This window comes from Bos taurus, chromosome 7 (genome assembly GCF_002263795.3).
Source record: "Bos taurus isolate L1 Dominette 01449 registration number 42190680 breed Hereford chromosome 7, ARS-UCD2.0, whole genome shotgun sequence".
Lineage (NCBI taxonomy): Eukaryota > Metazoa > Chordata > Mammalia > Artiodactyla > Bovidae > Bos > Bos taurus.
Genome location: NC_037334.1, coordinates 94,790,541 through 94,805,256, shown reverse-complemented (window position 1 = coordinate 94,805,256; position 14,716 = coordinate 94,790,541). Strand labels below are relative to the sequence as shown.

General features: G+C 36.9%; 1 protein-coding gene across 9 annotated transcripts in view; it reads left to right on the top strand.

Annotated features, from left to right (window-relative positions):
• The window catches only part of SKIC3 (SKI3 subunit of superkiller complex), a 144,218-nt gene that overhangs the window by 103,539 nt on the left and 25,963 nt on the right, over positions 1-14,716 (top strand). For all 9 annotated transcript variants that reach the window (XM_059888830.1, XM_059888829.1, XM_059888831.1 and 6 more), the window contains 5 exons: positions 653-871; positions 3,272-3,344; positions 6,188-6,241; positions 6,422-6,533; positions 9,462-9,590. In XM_059888830.1, coding sequence (XP_059744813.1) covers positions 653-871; positions 3,272-3,344; positions 6,188-6,241; positions 6,422-6,533; positions 9,462-9,590 — 587 coding nt within the window. The remainder of the gene's footprint in view (positions 1-652; positions 872-3,271; positions 3,345-6,187; positions 6,242-6,421; positions 6,534-9,461; positions 9,591-14,716) is intronic.

Here is a 14,716-nt window from a genome sequence, read left to right as displayed (position 1 = left end):
TTTGTAAAGAGCTTGTTTTCTTCATTTAAATTAATAAGGATTCCTAACATTAGTGACTTTTACCTCCATAAAATTTCACAGTTGAAGAAGGAAAAGAAAAATTGGATGCTTACATACAAAATTTAAATTCTCCTTCAATTATAAATATGCTCGCTTGGAATATGGTGGATATAGGTTGTATTTGTACTTACATATACTAGCTCTGGTTTCAAATACCACAGAGCAGCGACAGACTGTTTTTGCAAATGATAAAAATCAGATCTTAGATTAAGGATTTTTCTTTATTATTCATACCTTTTAGGATTTTACTGAAATCAAAAGATTTTAGCAAATTATTTTAATTATTTACCTAGAACTGTGAGACCCAAAGAGACTGTGCTGTGTATTTGTTTCTAAATGTAGATAAAATGACCAGAAAAGAAATTTGGCTACTGATGCTCTATAAAGGCCCTTGGTACCTTCCAACTGCTTTAGAAATTCAGGGAAGTTATGGTTCCTAGAAACCATGGAACTTAGTTTTATATTTATCATAGAACTGGACCGTAGTTTGGTGAATCTATAAGTACACTGTTTTTTTCAGCTGTTCAGTGTGTTCTAATAGCTACAGAGTATTGTACTCATGGCTAATAGGCAATTAAAAATATATTTACAGCTCTATCTTAAAGGAACCAACAACGGAAAGCCTTCAAGCCCTGTGTGCTCTCGGATTGGCAATGCAGGATGCTACACTGTCAAAGGCTGCCCTTAATGAGTTACTGAAGCACAGCAAACCCAACAGTGACTATCAGAGGAGCCTTCTTACGTCAGCCATCTGTGCCCTGCAAGGCCGCAGCGTGGCAGTGCAGAGACAAGCGTCCAAAGCTGTTCACAGGTAAAGTCCGCACTTGTCAACTTGCTGTCCCGTTGTCCTTGATGAGATTGTCTTTGCTGTTTAGACCTTACTAAGATTATTTGCGTGCGTGCTAAGTCACTTCAGTCGTGTCTGACTCTTTGCGACCCCATGGACTGTAGCCCACCAGGCTCCTCTGTCCATGGGATTCTCTGGGCAAGAATACTGGAGTGGGTTGCCATGCCCTCCTCTGGGGGATCTTCCCAATTAAGATTATACAACAAGGTAATTGAGTATATTTGGAAACCAGGTTGTGGTTTTATGAAACTGTATATTGGACCAGGTAATTGACAGTTTTTTCATGTCTAGTGATTTAAATACAAAATTCGGTTGATAAAGAACAGAAAATTTTCCTTATTCAGATTAAGGCCCAAATCTTTTTTTGTATGAAAATCCTTACAAACTCTCAAGTTGGTGATATTGTCCGTTTGTTATTTGATACTGTTCAGTTTAATGGTTTTAGGAATTTTTTGGCCACTCAGCATTCATTAATATATTGAAAATTTGGAAAATAGAAAGCTTTTATCATTAGTCATAGTGGTTATTTGTTTTATTTTCAACAGAAAAGTGTTATATCTGTAGTTTATTTTCCTTCCATAATTCTGATCTCTGTTTTCTTTGAATGTGACATATTAAATTTCTTTAACCTTTCCTGATTAGATCTCATGGCTCTGTATTAATCACATTGCTGATTTTTCTTTCTTATTTTAATAAAGAGATAAAATATTCTTTCTAAAAATTCACACACTTCCAACCACATGTGGACAATTAATTTGAACTTGTTTTAGATGTTTAAAAGATATTTATTTTTCTGGAATTGAGCTGCAGGAGTTGCTTGTATATTTTTGAGATTAGTTGTTTGTCGGTTGCTTCATTTGCTATTATTTTCTCCCATTCTGAAGGCTGTCTTTTCACCTTGCTTATAGTTTCTTTTGTTGTGCAGAAGCTTTTGATTTTAATTAGATCCCATTTTTTATTTTTGCTTTTATTTCCAATATTCTGGGAAGTGCGTCATAGAGGATCCTGCTGTGATTTATGTCGGAGAGTGTTTTGCCTGTGTTCTCCTCTAAGAGTTTTATAGTTTCTGGTCTTATGTTTAGATCTTTAATCCATTGAGTTTATTTTTCTGTATGGTGTTAGAAAGTGTTCCAGTTTCATTCTTTTACAAGTGGCTGACCAGTTTTCCCAGCACCACTTGTTAAAGAGATTCTCTTTTCTCCATTGTATATTCTTGCCTCCTTTGTCAAAGATAAGGTGTCCACAGGTGCATGGGTTTATCTCTGGGCTTTCTATTTTGTAATAAACGATCCAATCAAAAAATGGGCCAAAGAACTAAATAGACATTTCTCCAAAGAAGACATACAGATGGCTAACAAACACATGAAAAGATGCTCAACATCACTCATTATCAGAGAAATGCAAATCAAAACCACAATGAGGTACCATTTCACGCCAGTCAGAATGGCTGCGATCCAAAAGTCTACAAGCAATAAATGCTGGAGAAGATGTGGAGAAAAGGGAATGCTCTTACACTGTTGGTGGAAATGCAAGCTAGTACAGCCACTATGGAGAACAGTGTGGAGATTCCTTAAAAAACTGGAAATAGAACTGCCATACGACCCAGCAATCCCACTGCTGGGCATACACACTGAGGAAACCAGAATTGAAAGAGACATGTGTACCCCAATGTTCATCACAGCACTGTTTATAATAGCCAGGATATGGAAGCAACCTAGATGTCCATCAGATGAATGGATAAGAAAGCAGTGGTACATATACACAATGGAGTATTACTCAGCCATTAAAAAGAATACATTTAAATCAGTTCTAATGGGGTGGATGAAACTGAAGCCAATTATACACAGTGAAGTAAGCCAGAAAGAAAAACACCAATACAGGATGCTAACGCATATATATGGAATTTAGAAAGATGGTAACGATAGCCCTGTATGTGAGACAGCAAAAGAGACACAGATGTATAGAACAGTCTTTTGGACTCTGTTGGGTGGGGGATGATTTGGGAGAATGGCATTGAAACATGTATAATATCATATAAGAAACGAATCGCCAGTCCAGGTTTGATGCAGGATACAGGATGCTTGGGGCTGGTGCGCTGGGATGACCCAGAGGGATGGTATGGGGAAGGAGGTGGGAGGGGAGTTCAGGATTGGGAACACGTGTACACCCGTGGCAGATTCATGTTGATGTATGACAAAACCAATACAATATTGTAAACTAATTAGCCTCTAATTAAAATAAATTTAAAAAAAAGATTTTTAACTTAGGTACTAAATAAATTGTTGATTTTTTTTTTTTTTTTGTACTTTTTGTGGTTAAAGTAACTCCCATCTCTAAGCCCTCTGCTTTTGATGATTGTTGCAGTAACCCAGCTGATCCTGCTCTTTGGTCCCTGTTGTCCCGAGTGGTTGCCCAGTATACTCAACGAAATGCAAAGGTGAGTAACATTCTAACTTCTGACCAAAGGTAAAGTAGCTTAGTTTGTAATATGTAATTTTAAAGTATTGCTGTTATCATTCTGGAAAATAATTAATATAGCGAGGGAGTTCTGTTATTTAATGAAGTTGTTTATTAGTTATTCAGCAAGTAGTACACTGAGTTTCTTCCATGTACTGTTGTGCTGCTGGGGTGTTATGGAATATACAAAGAAGGAGGTGGGCTTTTTTGAACATACATAGATTAAGTTGGGCTTTCCTGGTGGTTCAGACAGTAAAGAATCCGCCTGTAATGCAGGAGACCTAGGTTGAGAAGATCCCCTGGAGGAGGGCATGGCAACCCACTCCAGTATTCTTGCCTGGAGAATCCCAATGGACTGAGGAGCCTGATGGGCTACAGTCCATGGTGTCTTGAAGCGTTGGACACGACTTATCGACTAAGCACAGCTCATAGTTCGGAAGCATTGCTATTGTGTTTCAGAATACCCCCAAATAATTTTATTTAAGTTTCTTAAAGATAAGAAAATAACAACTAGAACAGTGCTTATGTCTAAAAATATAAGGCTAAATATGAAGTCATTGATGTTCCATAAAATGGATTTTCACTGTTGTTAGTTCTTAAGAGCAAGGTATTTTCAGGAGTCAGTAAAGTATTTTGTTAATTTCTATAGTTAATATGGCCTTTTATACTTTACATAACTAGTTAGTAAACATAATACTAGTAACTACTATGTTTTGAACACTTACTACATCTAGTAATTCCAATATCTGAAGTCTAGTACATCTGTTTTTGTTTGTTATTTCTGTTGGTTTCATACTGGCCTTGTTTGTTGATTGACTGTGTAAACTTGAAGATTATTTGTGGAAATAATTTAAGGCCTACCTAGTATTAAGGTACGCTTCTGTAGAAAGAATTTGTACTTTTTAATGCCAGTACTTGGGAGCTGCACCAATCTGGAACCACCTTAAAGAAGGTTTATAGCTTGAGCTTTCTGGACCATACAGGCTACTGTGTGCCTGGGTTTTCAGAGTCATTTGAATCCTGGTCTAGTTCTGATTCACCTTAAATCTGAGTGCATAGCCCCTTGGCCAGGAGTGGGGGAATCTCAGCTTATTTTGATGCAGGTTTCCTATATACTTGCTCCTTGTGTGAATCCTGGGCTCTAATTTCTCACCTACAAGTCCTTCAAACTGAAAATTAAAATTGTTTAGGAACTGCAAACTGACTTCCTTCACTTATACCTCTGTGGATTTCAGTTTTCCCTTTTAGTTTTGGCTTGAAAAGTCCTAAATATCTTGTCAGCTAGGCAGTGCTTTTAAGAATACATGCTTCTTATATTTTATCCCAGTGCTTATTAAACTTTAATATGGAATGAAATTACCCCATAATTTTGTTTAAACCTAATTCAGTAGATGCGGGGTGGGGCCTGATATTCTGCATTTCTGACAGCCTCCCAGACAATGTCAGTTCTGCCGGTGGTATACAGGTCACACTTTGAGTAGCAAAGTTTTATCCTACAGTTTGTTATTTTCAGTGAATGTTTTGTTCCAAGAACCTGAAAGACCATCATTATTAGACTCTGGAATGAAGCATTTATATGCCAACTACTGTGCTTGGCATTTTTATCTGTCTTGTCATTTAATCTCAAAAGCATTATGAAGTAGCTGGAATTAAGTTCATTTTGTAGAGGAGGGTCCTTGAGACATAAAGATTCAATAACTTGAGCAAAATCACAGTTAGTAGTTGTGGTGATGAATCATTTCAGACTTTACTCGTGAACCTTCTTTTTTTAAATTCATCTTCTATTTGTTTTATATTGACATGTTTTTTAAAATATTTGTGATACACTTATTTTAAATAAGTGTAAAATTTTTAAGTTTAAATTTAAATTAAGTGTAAATTTATTAAGTTTAAAAATAAATTTTTAAATATTTAAAAAAATATTTGTGATACACTTAATGATGTAAAATGAAGTATACATTAGAAGTATACTTCTAATTTAAAATGAGATCATTCTTACAACTTACTTTATCAGGTGAAACATCTAATTGAATTTTTAAAAATTAAGAATTTCAAGCCAACTTTATGAAACCTAGGATGCTGCATAGATTTTCCTTATTTTTAGTATTGAGTAGATTATTGAGGCAGTGATGAGTTTCACGATGCTCTGAACTTTAATTACCTATTTTGCTAGGGTCTATAGATGTTTTAAAAATACTGTGTTTTCTTGGAGTGAAGTTATATTAGTTTATCTTAAAATAAGTTTTGTGGAATCTCCACTGAGTCTTTGTTTCACAATCTTGTATATTGTTAGAAAATTGTATGTTTGTTTGTTACCACTGTGAAATCATGTAATTCTTGGACCTTTAATGAAAATTGTAAAAGAGCAGAGTTGAAATTCTCATAGTAGAAAAGATTTTCTTTTATAAAAATATTAAACTAGTTTTTTGAAACAGTGGTGTTAAGTTGGTGCTTAGAGAGCTTAAAGGCTTCCCCGGTGGCTCAGTGGGTAAAAGAGTCTGCCTGCAATGAGGGAGACCTGGGTTCGATCCCTGGGTCGGAAAGATCCTCTAGAAAAGGAAATGGCAACCCACTCCAGTATTCTTGACTGGAGAATCCCATGAACAGAGGAGCCTGGCGGGCTACAGTCCATGGGGTCACAAAGAGTTGGATATGACTGAGTGACTAACACTTTCACTTTCTCAGGAAGTTTAAAAGTTAATATAAATGTGATAAAACTGAACCTTTCAAATGATTTAATGTAAAGATTCTATCAGTCTTAATTTTTACTTTTTCATGAAAGTTTATGCATTTATCTAAGTAATCATTTGTTTACTATTATAGGGAGGTGCAGTGGCAGGAAACGTGGCTCATATTCTGGACTCAAATCATGGAAAGGTTAGTTTGCCCCACTTCAGGGCAATGTTTTACTTGTTAAATAATATTATTGATGAATGAGTAATTTTTTTCCTTAAGCTCAGGAGTCACATCATATTCAGCATAGTACTATTTTTCATCACTTTGAAAGTCAGGGAGCTGTAAAGAGAATTGGTTAACACTCTCTTTTCTCTTATGTAGAAGGCATTACTGTACACTGCAGTAAATCAGTTGGCTATGGGAAGCAATTCAGCAGAAGATGAGAAAAATACTGCACTAAAGACCATTCAGAAGGCAGCTCTCCTTTCTCCAGGTGAATATAATATAATCCATTTCATACATAGGATTCTGTTCATCTTACATTTGTGAAGCAAAGTTTGTACTTTTATGAAATGAGAGAATTTTAAAATATTTTAAGATCTTGCATATTATTTGATTATCTGCATTCAGCTACTGATACTTGAGAGATAATTAGTTACTGGAGTAGGCTCAGAGGAATATCTCTTTAAAGATAGGTCATTAACCATTATTGAAAATCTGAATTATATACTTTCAAGAAGTAGTTTTATGTCTGTTTTCCTATCAGTCAGGTTTAATGAGGTTTATCTATAGCTACTAAATTATTTAATAAACATATTTAGTTACTTTTATGTATAGTTAGTTTCTTGAAGAGTGGATATATGTATTCTGTTGTAACTGTTAGAACTGACAGGGTGCCGACCTCACCTGAACTAACCTCTTCTCAGTTCTAACCAGAATTATGTGTACCATTGATCACCAAAGGCCCGAGGAATTGCTATAAATGGCATCAGCTTTCTTCCATTACTACTACTGGAAAAATGCTTTAGAGAACTGGAAAGTCTGGCAAAGTAGGGTTATGGGGTATATTTTTACAAAATATTGTTTTTAATATAAAACATAAGCTTTAAACAATATATTCCACCAGAGCACTTCAAACATTTGTTTGATCAGAATGCTGTTGCTTTTGGCCAGGGACTGTGGGGAAACATTGTACAAAGAACAGATTTGATGTCATCCTCACAATAAATTATAAAGCTTGTAACTAAACTTCAGAGATTATTTTATAAAACAAGTAGACAGACCTGTCCTTGTTTATTTTTTCTTTCATTTTTGAAATAGAATAAAAAGGAACGTAAATATTTGGTTTTGTCTGTGTTACATGTTAGGTAAGTGTCTGATTTTTAAAAGTGTTCTCAAGCAAGTTATTAGGTATAGAATTGCTCTCAAGAATTCTTACTGTGGATCTAGAATGATTGATGTAAGTCTTTGATTATGTAAGTGAGATACACTTAAGAAAGGTAAGATTGCCCAGGAAAGTGAATGTAATTGTAGTTATGTGTAGTGGCTGTATACCTAGGCTTTATTGATCTTTAGTTAAACAAAGTTTTGATAGATGGTACTCCAAGGAATCTTTTCAGAAATTTAAATGTAATCCCAAGAATTTAGAGTTGAATAGAAAGAAATCCAATGTCTGTTAGATTAATGATTCTGTGATATTAAAAGATATGTTTAGCCAAGTATATGAAAAACATTAGATTTCTAGTATAATATATGTATATATGTGTGTATATGTATACATATTTGTATATATGTATACTAATTATCACTTTGTTTCATAAGGAATTTGAGTTGCTGGTTATTTCTAGAAGAGAAAACAACAATTCTTCTGAACTATTTATGGCAAGAGAAGTTGCTTCCAGCTAATGTCTATCCCTCCCCCCAAAATCTAAACTATACAGTACCCTAAGAGCCTTAAATGAGTTGTTCATTTAATCTTAGAAATATAGAAATTGAGTCCACTTCAGTTGAAATTACAGAATATTACACCTCAGGGCACCTGAACTGTCATTTAATTTAGATGCCTTGTTTTATAAAAGTGTGTGTTCCAAAGGGAAGGTGGCTGCACAGTTCATCAGTGGCATTGTTAGACCTAAAACCCCAGGCCTAAGACTCAGTCATGTGCCTTTCATTATATAGTGTTCAGATCGCATCATAAATTCTTGGAAATGGTCCCCATTTTCTTATTCTGGATTTGATGTTCTATGATATTTAAAATAAGCTAGTCATTATCTTCACTTTCATGCATTGGGGAAGGAAATGGCAACCCACTCCAGTGTTCTTGCCTGGAGAATCCCATGGGTGGGGAGCCTGGTGGGCTGCCGTCTATGGGGTCGCACAGAGTCGGACACGACTGAAGTGACTTAGTAGTAGTAGTCATTATCTGGGCAGAAACTATTTTGTAATATCAAGGTAACTACTTAATTTTTTGTAAAAATTTTTGGTCTGCATAACATTTCTAATGATTCCTGTATAATCTGTAAATGAAATAGATCTACTTCAGACATTTGATAGACAGTATATGTTGGATGGGGCAGTTAGATAAGAAAAAATTAAAATCTAGAGCTAAGGAGTATGTTTAAATGACTGTATTGTTAACTGGAACCTCTTGTAGGATTTTAAAATTATCCATTTTTTCTTTAAGGGTAAACGGACTGAAAATATTAACCTGTAAAATATGATTTGTGAAATACAAGACCAAGCAAATAAAAAAACCTAAATTCCAAATCCGAGTGCAGCTTTCTGTTTTCACAATTAACTCTTGAAAAGAGTCTGTACTCATAATCTCTTTTATTACCTCTCAACTCACCACTATCAAGGTGTGAAGGAAGGAAAAAAAGATCAAATAAATGAAGGGATATATAATCAAAATTGCTTCACTTGGAATGATAAAGTGACTTTCATGTTTGGCTGTTAGAACATAGGTAAAATGGAGTTGTCTTGAGGTTTTCCTTTGCTTCAAACTTTTTTTAAGAACTGAGAAATTGTTTACCTCGCTTTTCCTGTGACTGAGCCTTTAGTATAGGGACAGAGTGATGAACACAACTGAGACTTGTCCTTGGAATTCAGTGAATGTGACTGTAATTAACCTTCCACAACAGCATAGTACTCTAGGCACCACTCATGTAACCAGCAGTGGAAGAAGAGTTTAATAGGATATTTCTTATCCTCTGATGTGTTTGGAAAAAACGGCAAATCTTGAAGGATGGATATAGTATTGTGTCTTATGAGTTAGTTTTTCTTTAAGAAAATAGAACTTTTCTGTAGATAACATTTTTTTATTTTATTTTTTGGTGTTTATAAACTCTTACTTTCAGTTTTGGTAGTTTTTCAGCAGCATGTTGATATCGACAAGCCTCCTAATTGTATTTCTTATGTCTAGGTGATCCTGCTGTCTGGGCTGGGCTGATGGCAGCTTGTCATGCTGATGATATACTGGCTCTAGTGAGCAGCACTCAGCCAAAGAGGATGGATTTATACTTGGCACTGTTGTCTGCTGTTTCTGCTTCAAGTAAGTTTGAAAAAGCATTTAATACATGATATATTCAAGATAAAGTATTCAGAAGGATATTGCCAAAAGCTAATAGGCAGAATTAGCCGTGCATGAAAGGCTATTATATTCTCATCTAACAAAGCTTAAGAACAAGACAAAATGGTCAAATCATTTTTAAGGAGTTCATCTGCATTCAGAACAAACCTTAAGAACATTATAGGAACAGAACTATCCAGCATTCAGCAAGGTAAAATTCACAATGTCTGGTATCCAGATAAGACTTGATAAGCATGCAAACAAGTGGAAAAATACCACCCATGATGAGGAGGAAAATCGATCAATAGAAACAGATCAACAAAAGACATAAGGTAGAAATCTCTTTAACATGTAATTAGCTGTTTAAACCACATACGACAATAGCACAGAGGCCAGGAGGAGAAAATGGAAGTATTTTTTGTAAAGGTTTTATACTATAAGTGGTAAAATATTACAGTCATCTGTAAGTATTCAGGGGGATTTGTTCTATGACCTCCCTCAGATATCAAAATCCACTGATGCACAACTCTTATATAAAATGATGTATAATAGTTGACTCTGCTTGTCCGTGGGTTCCATATCTACAGATACAGAGGGCCAAGTGTACTTAAAGTTAGATGGTGACAGGTTGATGATAAATACGCTAAACTTTAAAGTAGATACTAAAAAAAAATAGTTATAAGTTTGCAATAAGCCACTGAAGTAGAAAAAAATGGGGTATAAAAAATAATCCAAGAAAGGAAGAAAAGAGAACATTGAATAAAGAGAGAACAACAGCACAATAGAGTCTAGTTCAGTTCAGTTGCTCAGTCATGTCCGACTCTTTGCGACCCCATGAATCGCAGCATGCCACGCCTCCCTGTCCATCACCAGCTCCCGGAGTTTACTCAGACTCACGTCCATCGAGTCAGTGATGCTATCCAGCCATCTCATCCTCTGTCGTCCCCTTCTCCTTCTGCCCCCAATCCCTCCCAGCATCAGAGTCTTTTCCAATGAGTCAACTCTTCGCATAAGGTGGCCAAAGTACTGGCGTTTCAGCTTTAGCATCATTCCTTCCAAAGAAATCCCAGGGCTTATCTCCTTCAGAATGGACTGGTTGGATCTCCTTGCAGTCCAAGGGACTCTCAAGAGTCTTCTCCAACACCACAGCTCAAAAGCATCAATTCTTCAGCGCTCAGCCTTCTTCACAATCCAACTCTCACATCCATACATGACCACAGGAAAAACCATAGCCTTGACTAGACGAACCTTTGTTGGCAAAGTAATGTCTCTGCTTTTCAATATGCTATCTAGGTTGGTCATAACTTTCCTTCCAAGGAGTAAGCGTCTTTTAATTTCATGGCTGCAGTCACCATCTGTAGTGATTTTGGAGCCCCCCAAAATAAAGTCTGACACTGTTTCCACTGTTTCCCCATCTATTTCCCATGAAGTGATAGGACCGGATGCCATGATCTTCGCTTTCTGAATGTTGAGCTTTAAGCCAACTTTTTCATTCTCCACTTTCACTTTCATCAAGAGGTTTTTTAGTTCCTCTTCACTTTCTGCCATAAGGGTGGTGTCATCTGCATATCTGAGGTTATTGATATTTCTCCCGGCAATCTTGATCCCAGCTTGTGCTCCCTCCAGCCCAGCGTTTCTCATGATGTACTCTGCATAGAAGTTAAATAAGCAGGGTGACAGTGTACAGCCTTGACGTACTCCTTTTCCTATTTGGAACCGTCTGTTGTTCCATGTCCAGTTCTAACTGTTGCTTCCTGACCTGCATACAGATTTCTCAAGAGGCATGTCAGGTGGTCTGGAATTCCCATCTCTTTCAGAATTGTCCACAGTTTATTGTGATCCACACAGTCAAAGGCTTTGGCATAGTCAATAAAGCAGAAATAGATGTTTTTCTGGAACTCTATTGCTTTTTCTATGATCCAGCGGATGTTGGCAATTTGATCTCTGGTTCCTCTGCCTTTTCTAAAACCAGCTTGAACATCAGGAAGTTCATGGTTCACGTATTGCTGAAGCCTGGCTTGGAGAATTTTAAGCATTACTTTACTAGCATGTGAGATGAGTGCAATTGTGTGGTAGTTTGAGCATTCTTTGGCATTGCCTTTCTTTGGGATTGGAATGAAAACTGACCTTTTCCAGTCCTGTAGCCACTGCTGAGTTTTCCAAATTTGCTGGCATATTGAGTGCAGCACTTTCACAGCATCATCTTTCAGGATTTGGAATAGCTCAACTGGAATTCCATCACCTCCACTAGCTTTGTTCGTAGTGATGTTTTCTAAGGCCCACTTGACTTCACATTCCAGGATGTCTGGCTCTAGGTCAGTGATCACACCATCGTGATTATCTGGGTCGTGGAGATCTTTTTTGTACAGTTCTTCTGTGTCTTCTTGCCACCTCTTCTTAATATCTTCTGCTTCTGTTAGGTCCATACCATTTCTGTCCTTTATCGAGCCCATCTTTGCATGAAATGTTCCCTTGGTATCTCTAATTTTCTTGAAGAGATCTCTAGTCTTTCCATTCTGTTGTTTTTCTCTATTTAAACCCAATCAAATCAATAATCAAGTTAAGTATAAATGCTCTAAGTACCCCAGTTAAAAGGCAGATTGACAGGTTGGATAAAAAAGCAAGAGCTTTTACTGCTTAAAGGAAACATAGCAAAATATAGACCTATATTTTAAGACAAAAGTAATCTCATGCTATCTATAAAATAGATAAGCAACAAGCACCTGCCATATATAAAATAGGTAAAAAAGGACCTGCCTTATAACACAGGTGAGCTATATTTATGTCTTGGGCATGTGTGCTTAGTCACTTCAGTCGTGTCTGACCTTTTGCGACCCTGTGGACTGTAGCCCACCAAGCTCCTCTGTCCATGGGATTCTCCAGGCAAGAATACTGAAGTAGGTTGCCATGCCCTCCTCTGGGGGATCTTTCCCACCCAGGGATTGAACGTGGGTCTCCTGCATCTTCTGCATCTCAGGCAGATTCTTTACCACTGAGCCACCAGGGAAGCCCTTTAATAACTTGTAATAACCTATAATGGAAAAGAATCTGAAAAAAAATATATATGTTTTATATATATATACGTGTGTGTGTGTATATACACACACATATGTAGATATGTATAACTGAATCACTTCTTTGTATACCTGAAACATTGTAAATCAGCTATATATCTATTTAAAAAAAGATTTTAAAAAAGACAAAAATGATCTAACAAATTAGAGAATGGTAAAAGACTCTTGCAAGTCCTTTGGACTGCAAGGAGATCCAACCAGTCCATCCTAAAGGAGACCAGTCCTAGGTGTTCATTGGAAGGACTGATACTGAGGCTGAAACTCCAATACTTTGGCCACCTCATGTGAAGAGTTGACTCATTGGAAAAGACTCTGATGCTGGGAGGGATTCGGGGCAGGAGGAGAAGGGGATGACAGAGCATGAGATGGCTGGATGGCATCACTGACTCGATGGACATGAGTTTGGGTGAACTCCAGGAGTTGGTGATGGACAGGGAGGCCTGGAGTGGTGCAATTCATGGGGTCGCAGAGCTGGACGCGACTGAGCGACTTCACTTTCACTTTTCACTTTCATGCATTGGAGAAGGAAATGGCAACCCACTCCAGTGTTCTTGCCTGGAGAATCCCAGGGATGGGGAAGCCTGGTGGGCTGCCGTCTGTGGGGTCACACAGAGTCGGACACGACTGAAGTGACTTAGCAGTAGCAGTATCATATTATGGAGGCTTCCTTGGTGGCTCAGCCAGTAAAGAATCCGTCTGCAATGCTGGAGACCTAGGTTCGATCCCTGGGTTGGGAAGATACCCTGGAGAAGGCAGTGGTTACCCACTCCAGTATTCTGGCCTGGAGAATTCCAGGGACTGTATAGCAGTCCATGGGTTTGCAAAGAGTCAGACATGACTGAGCAACTTTCACCACTACATCGTATTATGAGCCATTAAGCAAATCTAAATAAATTTTAAAATCATACAGAGTATGTTATCTTAATACAGTTGAATTTAAGAATCAGTAACAATAAATCTGGAAAATTCTCAAATATTCAAAAATTTAATAGACTTTCAAATAATCCAGGTCAAAGAATGAAGCAGGAGGGAAATTAGAAAGTATTTTGAACTGAATGAAAGTGAAAAATCAATATATAAAATCCTGTGATGCTACTCAAGTACTGCTTATAAGAAAATTTTAGCACTAAATGTCTACATCAGGAAATAAGAAGGGCTTCAAATTGATGATCTCAACTTCTCCCTTGAGAAAGTAGAAAATAGAGAGGGAAATTAAACCAAAGTAAGCAGAATAAAAGAAAATAGAGTAGAGATCTGTGAAATAGAAAACAGAAAATCAACAAAAGCAAAACCTAGTTCTTTGAGATCAATGAAATTGATAAATCTCTAGCTAGGCATCAGGAAAAAATTGTCAGGAATGAGAGAGGATACATCTCTATAGCTATTAAAAGGCTCATAGTGAAAGTGAAAGTGGCTCAGTTGTGTCTGACTCTTTGCAACCCCATGGACTGTAGTCCATGGAATTCTCCAGGCCAGAATACTGGAGTGGATAGCCTTTCCCTTCTCCAGGGGTTCTTACCAACCCAGGGATTGAACCCAGGTCTCCCACATTGCAGGTGGATTCTTTTACCAACTGAGCCACAAGGGAAGCCCAAAAAGGCTCATAAGAGAATCTTAAGAACAGTTTTATGCCCCTAAATTTGGCAATGCTGATGAAATGGATAAATTCCTTAAAAGACAGAGAGCTTACTTAAGAAGAAATAAACTGAATAGCTTTGTATCTATTAAAGAGACTGAATTTATAGTTAAAAATCTTATATAGAAACCTCCAGGGCCAGATAGAATTCTACCAAACACTGAAGTAAAAAATAATACCAGCTCTATACAACTCTTCCAGGAAATTGAAAAGGTAGTGACATTTCCTAACTTCTGCTCTGAGGTCACCATTACATAAATACCGAAACTAGAGAAAGGCATTACAAGCAAACTACGAAAACTACAGGTGCGGACATTTATAACAAAACTTTCACAATTCAAATCCAGTAACACACACAAAAGATAGTACTACATCATGATCAAGTGGGATTTATTCTA